General features: G+C 49.8%; 1 protein-coding gene across 2 annotated transcripts in view; it reads left to right on the forward strand.

Moving 5' to 3' along the window:
- The window catches only part of LOC144487613 (SPRY domain-containing SOCS box protein 4-like), a 29,176-nt gene that overhangs the window by 2,734 nt on the left and 16,442 nt on the right, over nt 1–10,000 (forward strand). For both annotated transcript variants that reach the window (XM_078205703.1, XM_078205704.1), the window contains exon 2: nt 7,440–7,626. In XM_078205703.1, the coding sequence (XP_078061829.1) occupies nt 7,440–7,567 (128 nt within the window). In that variant the 3' untranslated portion in view covers nt 7,568–7,626. The remainder of the gene's footprint in view (nt 1–7,439; nt 7,627–10,000) is intronic.

Here is a 10,000-nt window from a genome sequence, read left to right on the forward strand (position 1 = left end):
CACCCGGAGGAAACCCACGCAGACACGGCGGGGAGAACGCGCAGACTCCACACAGACAGTGACCCCAAGCCGGGAATCGAACCCGGGTCCCTGGCACTGTGAGGCGGCAGCGCTAACCATTAGATATTGCCCGTGGAATTTTTGCTTATCCTGTACCGGGTTATCAGCTAATCGGACTGGTAATATAGTCGCAGAGGGAGGATGTGATTGCACTCGAGGGGGAGGGGTGCAGAGGAGATTCACCAGGATGTTGCCTGGGATGGAGCATTAGAGCTACAAGGAGAGACTGGATAGAGTGGGATTGTTTTCTCCAGAGCAGAGAGAAGGCTGAGCGGGGGGCAACATGATTCGATGGATACAGCTCTTGGGGTTAAAGAGATCAAGAGATAAGGGCGAATCAGGATATTGAATTGGATGATCAGCCATGATCGTAATGAATGACGGAACAGGCTGGAAGGGCCAAATGGCCTCCTCCTGCTTCCAGTTTCGATGTTTGGCTACCTTTGGAGTATTGCAAGAAAGCATATGGTGCGCTTGCCTTCATCAGCCGGGGCATTGAGTACAAGAGTTGGGAAATCATGTTGCAGCTTTAGAAAACCTCGGTTAGGCCGCATTTGGAGTGTGTGCAGTTCTGGTCACCACACTGCCGGAAGGAAGCCTTGGAGAGAGTGCAAAGGAGGTTCACCAGGATGTTGCTCTGGTCTCGAGGGTGTTGGCTATGAGGAGAGGTTGGATAAACTGGGATTGTTTTCACTGGAAAGACGGAGGTTGAGGGGAGACCTGATAAGAGGTCGACAGAATGATCAGGGTGGATAGTCAGAGGCTTTTTCCCCCAGGGTGGAAGTCTCAGTTACGAGGGGGCACAGGTTCAAGGTGAGAGGGAGAAAGTTTAAGGGGATATTTTTCACACAGAGAGTGGTGGGTGCCTGGAACGCGCTGCCGGAGGAGGTGGTGGAAGTGGGTACATTAGCAACATTTAAGAGGCATCTGGATGGGCACAAGAATTTGATTTGATTTATTATTGTCACATGTATTGGGATTCAGTGAAAAGTATTGTTTCTTGCGCGCTATACAGACAAAGCATACTGTTCATAGAGTACATAGGGGAGAAGGATTTGATTTATTATTGTCACATGTATTGGGATACAGTGAAAAGTATTGTTTCTTGCGCGCTATACAGACAAAGCATACTGTTCATAGAGTACATAGGGGAGAAGGATTTGATTTATTATTGTCACATGTATCGGGATACAGTGAAAAGTATTGTTTCTTGCGCGGTATACAAAGCATACCGTTCATAGAGTACATAGGGGAGAAGGATTTGATTTATTATTGTCACATGTATTGGGATACAGTGAAAAGTATTGTTTCTTGCACGCTATGCAAAGCATACCGTTCATAGAGTACATAGGGAGAAGGATTTGATTTATTATTGTCACATGTATTGGGATACAGTGAAAAGTATTGTTTCTTGCACGCTATGCAAAGCATACCGTTCATAGAGTACATAGGGGAGAAGGATTTGATTTATTATTGTCACATGTATTGGGATGCAGTGAAAAGTATTGTTTCTTGCGCGTAATACAGACAAAGCATACCGTTCATAGAGAAGGAAAGGAGAGAGTGCAGAATGTAGTGTTACAGTCATAGCTAGGGTGTAGAGAAAGATCAACTTAATATAAGATAAGTCTATTCAAAAGTCTGACAGCAGCAGGGAAGAAGCTGTTCTTGAGTCGGTTGGTACGTGACCTCAGACTTTTGTATCTTTTTCCTGATGGAAGAAGGTGGAAGAGAGAATGTCCGGGGTGCGTGGGGTCCTTGATTATGCTGGCTGCTTTTCCCGAGGCAGCGGGAAGTGTAGACAGATTCAATGGATGGGAGGCTGGTTTGCGTGATGGACTGGGCTACATTCACGACCTTTTGTAGTTCCTTGCGGTCTTGGGCTGAGCAGGAGCCAGACCAAGCTGTGATACACCCAGAAAGAATGCTTTCTATGGTGCATCTGTAAAAGTTGGTGAGAGTCGTAGCTGACATTCCAAATTACCTTCGTCTTCTGAGAACGTGGAGGTGTTGGTGGGGCTTTCTTAACTATAGTGTCGGTGAGGATAGGGAGGGAATAGAGGGAGACGGACTGAGTGAGGGCAGGAGGTTTTGTTTTTAGTTGAGTTGGGGCATCGTAATCGGCACAGGCTTGGAGGGCCAGGGGGCCTGTTCCTGAGCTGTACTGTCCTTTGTTCTTTGCTTCTATGATTGAGATGTATAATATTATGAGGGGTAGGGACAGGGTTAGCAGGGAGTAGCTACTCCCCTTGGTTGAGGGATCGGTCACGAGGGGGCACAGTTTTAGGGTCAGCGTTAGGTGATTCAGGGGGGATTTGAGAATGGTGCGAATCTGGAATGTTCTTCCTCGGATGGTTGCGGGGGCCAGAATGTATAAAAAGTCAACAGATGAATAATTGAAGTGTGATCAGATTCGAGGATGTGGGACAGAAGCAGGAAAATGGGATTAGCGCATCTTTAGTGGTAGTTATTGTCGGATGGGCGAAGGGCCTTTACTGCGCTGTGTATGACCCAATGAGGCGAGAGAGTCATAGAATCATAGAATCATAGAAACCCTACAGTGCAGAAGGAGGCCATTCGGCCCATCGAGTCTGCACCGACCACAATCCCACCCAGGCCCTACCCCCACATATTTTACCCGCTAATCCCTCTAACCTACACATCCCAGGACTCTAAGGGGCAATTTTTTAACCTGGCCAATCAACCTAACCCGCACATCTTTGGACTGTGGGAGGAAACCGGAGCACCCGGAGGAAACCCCCACAGACAGGACTTGCAGACAGTGAGGAACATAGTCAGAGGCTACAGAAGGATATAGATAGGCTGGAAATTTGGGCAAGGAAATGGCAGATGGAGTTCAATCCTGATAAATGCGAAGTGATGCATTTTGGTGGGAATAATGTAGGGAGGAGCTACACGATAAATGGAAGAACCATAAAGGGTGTAGAGACGCAGAGGGACCTGGGTGTGCAAGTCCACAGATCTTTGAAGGTGACGTCACAGGTGGAGAAGGTGGTGAAGAAGGCATATGGCATGCTTGCCTTTATAGGACGGGGCATAGAGTATAAAAGTTGGGGTCTGATGTTGCAGATGTATAGAACGTTGGTTCGGCCGCATTTGGAATACTGCGTCCAGTTCTGGTCGCCACACTACCAGAAGGACGTGGAGGCTTTAGAGAGAGTACAGAGGAGGTTTACCAGGATGTTGCCTGGTATGGAGGGGCTTGGTTATGAGGAGAGATTGGGGAAACTGGGGTTGTTCTCCTTGGAAAGACGGAGGATGAGGGGAGACTTAATAGAGGTGTATAAAATTATGAAAGGCATGGATAGGGTGAACGGTGGGAAGCTTTTCCCCGGGTCGGTGGTGACGTTCACGAGGGGTCATAGGTTCAAGGTGAAGGGGGGGAGGTTTAACACAGATATCAGAAGGACATATTTCACACAGAGGGTCGTGGGGGCCTGGAATGTGTTGCCGGGCAAGGTGGTGGAGGCGGACACACTGGGAACGTTTAAGACTTATCTAGACAGCTATATGAACGGAGTGGGAATGGAGGGATACAAAAGAGTGGTCTAGTTTGGACCAGGGAGCGGCGCGGGCTAATTGTTCCTTGTTTCTCGTTTCAAGGCTTCATTCTATGATCATCTTGCTGGTGCCAGTACAGAGCGAGACTGCGGATAGTTGGGAACCTGTCTCGGGGGCAGGGAATTCATATGATGTTCGTGGAAGTGGAAATGACTAGGGTTGGGAAGCATTTTCCGATCAGGGCCATTGTGATCTCCTGGACTCGTTTCGATCGCCTCAGGGGGTCGGAGAGGAATTTCCCAGATTTTTTTTTTCCCCATATTGGCCCTGGGGTTTTTCACTCTGGGTTTTCGCCTCTCCCTGGAGATCACATGGTCTGGAATGGGGGGGTGGGTTAATAGGTTGTAATGAACAAAGCATCGTAGCTGTGAGGGACAGCTCGGTGGATAGGATATTGGTATGTAGATAGGCTGGAAAATTGGGCGGGGATCCTGGATTCAGGATTCAATCCTGGACCGGGGAGCGGCGCGGGCTTGGAGGGCCGAAGGGCCTGTTCCTGTGCTGTATTGTTCTTTGTTCTTTGACACGAGGAGAATGTGCAAACTCCACACAGACAGTGACCCGAGCCGGGAATCGAACCTGGGACCCTGGAGTTGTGAAGCAGCAGTGCTAACCACTGTGCTACCGTGCCGTCATGGAGGTTTACAGCATGGAAACAGGCCCTTCGGCCCAACTTGTCCATGCCGTCCCTTTTTTTAACCCCTAAGCTAGTCCCAATTGCCCACATTTGGCCCATATCCCTCTGTACCCATCGTACCCATGTCACTGTCTAAATGCTTTTTAAAAGACAAAATTGTACCCGCCTCTACTACTGCCTCTGGCAGCTCGTTCCAGACACTCACCACCCTCTGTGGTGATTCAGGGGAGATTATGAAGGGCATAGATAGGGTGAACAGTGGGAAGCTTTTTCCCAGGTCGGAGGTGACGAACACAAGGGGTCACGGGTTCAAGGTGAGGGGGGCAAGGTTCAACACAGATGTCAGGGGGACGTATTTTACACAGAGGGCGGTGGGGGCCTGGAATGCACTGCCAAGCAAGGTGATTGAGGCGGACACGCTGGGATCATTTAAGACTTATCTAGATAGCCGCGTGAACAGACTGGGAATCGAGGGATACAAAAGAATGGTCTAGTTGGGCACATGAGCGGCATGGGCTTGGAGGGCCGAAGGGCCTGTTCCTGTGCTGTATTGTTCTTTGTTCTTTGTTATGTGTGAAATAATTGCCCCTCTGGAGCCTTTTGTATCTCTCCCCTCTCACCTTAAACCTATGTCCCCCTAGTTTTAGACTTCCCCTCCTTTGGGAAAAGATGTTGACTATCTCACTGATCTGTGCCCCTCATTATTTTATAGACCTCTATAAGATCACCCCTCAGCCTCCTACGCTCCAGAGAAAAAAATCCCAGTCTATCCAGCCTCTCCTTATAACTCAAACCATCAAATCCCGGTAGCATCCGAATAAATCTTTTCTGCACTCTTTCTAGTTTAATAATATCCTTTCTATCATAGGGTGACCAGAACTGTACACAGTATTCCAAGTGTGGCCTTACCAATGTCTTGTACAACTTCGACAAGACGTCCCAACTCCTGTATTCAATGTTCTGACCGATGAAACCAAGTATGCCGAATGCCTTCTTCACCACTCTGTCCACCTGTAACTCCACTTTCAAGGAGCTATGAACATGTACCCCTAGATCGCTTTGTTCTAGGTGGGGGGTGGATAGGGAGGTACAGCTAGGTGTCGCTATTGTACATAAAAAGACTAACACTGAGTTGACCAAGTCTTTGAGGGGGAGGTGGAAGAGGCAGGGGTGGGGGGAAAGATGATGGGGGGGGGGGGGGGGGGAGAGGGGGGAGGGGCATTACCTTACGATTTGGGACAGAATTACTCATTCTGGCTGCCAATGTTGGAATGGCCACAGCACAGAAGGAGACCATTCGGCCCATTGGGTCCAGGCTAGCTCGCTGCAAGGGCAACTCAACCAGTCCCACTCCCCCAGCCTCTCTCTCTCTCTCCGTACCCCTGCCATTGCGGCCTATTTGTCCAACTCTCTTTCGGAAGCCAAGATCGGGGGAATTAATGTGAGTTATCCGGCTTTTGAACCAACCTGTAAACCCAAAGCTGAGTAGAGTGACCTTTCCCGAGTTACAGCTGAGAGGCGAGCTACGGTGCGTCGAAGTTTCCATCAGGACAAGCTCAAGAACGCCAAATTTCAAACTCTCCAGACAGTTTATACCGCGGGAGGAGATGGGTGTCAATTGGTTGGCACCTCTGATTGGCATTGCTGTGGACAACGCAAAAGGGAACCCTTGACTCCCCAAGCTCCCTGGCGGTGCAGTGGTTAGCGCTGCTGCCTCACAGCGCCAGGGACCCGGGTTCGATTCCCGGCTTGGGCCACTGTCTGTGCGGAGTCTGCACGTTCCCCCCGTGTCTGCGTGGGTTTCCTCCAGGTGCTTCGGTTTCCTCCCATACTCCAAAAATGGGTAGGTTGGGGGGATTGGCCATGCTAATTTGCCCCTTAGTGTCCAAAGATGTGCAGGTTAGGTGGATTGGCCATGCTAAATTGCCCCTTAGTGTCCAAAGATGTGTAGGTTAGGTGGATTGGCCATGCTAAATTGCCCCTTAGTGTCCAAAGATGTGTAGGTTAGGTGGATTGGCCATGCTAAATTGCGCCGAGTGTCCAAAGATGTGTGGGTTAGGTGGATTGGCCATGCTAAATTGCCCCTTCATGTCCAAAGATGGGCAGGTTAGGTGGATTGGCCATGCTAAATTGGCCCTTCGTGTCCAAAGATATGCAGGTTAGGGGGATTGGCCATGCTAAATTGCCCCTTCATGTCCAAAGATGGGCAGGTTAGGTGGATTGGCCATGCTAAATTGCCCCTTCGTGTCCAAAGATGTGTAAGTTAGGTGGATTGGCCATGCTAAATTGCCCCTTAGTGTCCAAAGATATGCAGGTTAGGGGGATTGGCCATGCTAAATTGCCCCTTCATGTCCAAAGATGGGCAGGTTAGGTGGATTGGCCATGCTAAATTGCCCCTTCGTGTCCAAAGATGTGTAGGTTAGGTGGATTGGCCATGCTAAATTGCCCCTTAGTGTCCAAAGATATGCAGGTTAGGGGGATTGGCCATGCTAAATTGCTCCTTGGTGTCCAAAGATGGGCAGGTTAGGTGGATTGGCCATGCTGAATTGCCCCTTGGTGAGCAAAGATGTGCGGGTTAGTTGGATTGGCCATGTTAAATTGCGCCTAGTGTCCAAAGATGTGCGGGTTAGGTGGATTGGCCGTGCTAAATTGCCCCTTAGTGTCCAAAGATGTGCTGGTTAGATGGATTGGCCATGGTTAATGTTTGGGGTTACGGCGAGGGAGAGGGCCTCCATTACTCTGTGAGAGAGTCAGTGCAGATCCGATGGGCCGAATGGCTTTTTCGCAGAGTCAGAATTCTATGAATCCATGGTTGGAAGTTCGTAGGTCCGGATATTTCCCTCCTGACTGACTGACCCACGCGGGAACAAACTAGCCCCCGGCCTGTTGACACGACATACGGGTTGGGGGAGTTCAGTCGGGATGCCCGCCACAGTTGTATAGCCTGCCGCGACGCCCACTGCAGTCGAATAGTCCGTTGGCGCCGGGGTGCGGGTGGCGGCCTGGGGGAGCTGGGGATGGGTGGGTGGGGGGGGGGGGGGGGGAGTGGGGAAGGAGGTGGAAGTTCGAGGGGAGGAATGGAGGAGGCGGCGTGGGAGAGCAGGTGGGGTCGAAAGTTGGAAGGATCTCTTGCTGAGGGTTGGTCTGTGGTCTTTCCCAGGGCAGCCAATCGCACTCACGGATCTCTGCCGACGTCGGATCCACCGGGTTCTCGGGAAGGGGCGGATCTCTGAGCTTGAATCATTACAGCTGCCCACATCGATCAAGAGATATTTACAACATTCCTGAGACTTGGAGAGAGATCATCCGACTGCCCACGTCAACTCAACCTCAAGCTCCTTATTTATGTATCTATTGTGAGATAAACAGTTTGATTAAATCCAATTGCGTGGGGTTTTTCTTTTAAGCAGATACTCTTCATTCTCTCTCCTTCCTGGGAAAAGCACTGTGGCCATTCCCAACATCCCAGAATTCAGAAGCGCCTTCCACTCTCACGGGATCTTAATGCCAGTCACTGTTACAGATTTGTCATTGTCCCAGATTGATCTGTGTCCGTACATCTCTTGTGTTTTCCAGTTACAGACGTCTGATTGAATTATTTTTCTTGGACAAATAGCTTTGGTGCTTATCTGGGAAGAATTTATAACCAGAGCCTTTATTTTTTGAAGGCAGCTTCTGTGATTCTTAACCTTGCGTGATTCTTAATCCTGTCATTCATGCAAAATTGCCCCTTACTGTCCAAAGACGTGTAGGTTAGGTGGATTGGCCATGCTAAATTGCCCCTTAGTGTCCAAGGTTGTGCAGGTTGGATGGATTGGCCATGTTAAATTTCTCCTTCGTGTCCAAAAATGTATAGGTTAGGTGGTTTGGCCATGCTAAATTGCCCCTTAGTGTCCAAAGATGTGTAGTTTAGGGGGATTGGCCATGCTAAATTGCCCCTTAGGTGTCAAAAGATGTGTAGGTTAGGTGGCTTGGCCATGCTAAATTGCCCCTTAGCTGTCCAAAGATGTGTAGTTTAGGGGGATTGGCCATGCTAAATTGCCCCTTAGCTGTCCAAAGATGTGTAGTTTAGGGGGATTGGACATGCTAAATTATCCCTTAGTGTCCAAAGATGGGCAGGTTAGGAGGATAGGCCATGCTAAATTGCCCCTTAACGTCCAAAGATGTGCAGGTTAGGTGGATTGGCCATGCTAAATTGTCCCTTAACGTCCAAAGATGTGCAGGTTAGGTGGATTGGCCATGCAAGATTGCCCCTTAATGTCCAAAGATGTGCAGGTTAGGAGGATAGGCCATGCTAAATTGCCCCTTAACGTCCAAAGATGTACAGGTTAGGTGGATTGGCCATGCTAAATTGCCCCTTAGTGTCCAAAGATGTACAGGTTAGGTGGATTGGCCATGCTAAATTGCCCCTTAGTGTTCAAAGTTGTGCAAGTTAGATGGATTGGCCATGCTAAATTGCCCCTTAGTGTTCAAAGTTGTGCAAGTTAGATGGATTGGCCATGCTAAATTGCCCCTTAGTGTTCAAAGTTGTGCAAGTTAGATGGATTGGCCATGCTAAATTACCCCTTCGGTATCCAAAGATGTGCAGGTTAGGTGGATTGGCCATGCTAAATTGCCCCTTAATGTCCAAAGATGTACAGGTTAGGTGGATTGGCCATGCTAAATTGCCCCTCAGGTGTCCAAAGATGTGCAGGTTAGGTGGATTGGCCATGCTAAATTGCCCCTTAGTGTCCAAAGATGTGCAGGTTAGGTGGATTGGCCATGCTAAATTGCCCCTTAGTGTCCAAAGATGTGCAGGTTAGGTGGATTGGCCATGCTAAATTGCCCCTTAGTGTCCAAAGATGTGCAGGTTAGGTGGATTGGCCATGCTAAATTGCCCCTTAGTGTCCAAAGATGAGCAGGTTAGGTGGATTGGCCATGCTAAATTGCCCCTTAGTGTCCAAAGATGTGCAGGTTAGGTGGATTGGCCATGCTAAATTGCCCCTTAGTGTCCAAAGATGTGCAGGTTAGGTGGATTGGCCATGCTAAATTGCCCCTCAGGTGTCCAAACATGGGCCAGGAGTATTGTGTGCAGTTTTGATGGCCTTTGCAATGTCCGCCTTGATGCGATTGAAGGCCGAGCGGGCCTCTCCCGACAGGGGAAAAAGGATGGATTTGATAAGCGGACGGGCCTTATCCGCGTAATTAGGGACCCACTGGGCGTAGTATGAGAAGAAGCCCAGGCATCTCCTCAGTGCTTTAAGAGTGGTGGGAAGGGGAAGTTCCATGAGGGGGCGCATGCGGTCGGGATCGGGGCCAATGACCCTGTTTTCCACCACATATCCCAGGATGGCGAGGCGGTGAGCGCGGAAGACACACTTCTCCTTATTGTAGGTCAGATTTAGGAGAGCGGCCGTGCGGAGGAATTTGTTACGGTTGGCGTCGTGGTCCTGCTGATCATGGCCGCAGATGGTGACGTTATCCAGGTACGGGAAGGTAGCCCGCAGCCTGTTCTGTCCACCATTCGGTCCATTTCGCGCTGGAAGACCGAGTTGGTGACGCCAAAGGGAACCCTAAGAAAGTGGTAGAGGCGGCCATCCGCCTCGAAAGCCGTATATTTGCGGTCCTCCGGGCGGATGGGGAGCTGGTGGTAGGCCGATTTGAGGTCTATCGTGGAGAACACCCGGTATTGCGCAATCCGATTGACCATGTCGGATATGCATGGAAGGGGATACGCATCCA

This window comes from Mustelus asterias, unplaced genomic scaffold, assembly GCF_964213995.1.
Source record: "Mustelus asterias unplaced genomic scaffold, sMusAst1.hap1.1 HAP1_SCAFFOLD_925, whole genome shotgun sequence".
In the NCBI taxonomy this organism is placed as follows: Eukaryota; Metazoa; Chordata; class Chondrichthyes; order Carcharhiniformes; family Triakidae; genus Mustelus; species Mustelus asterias.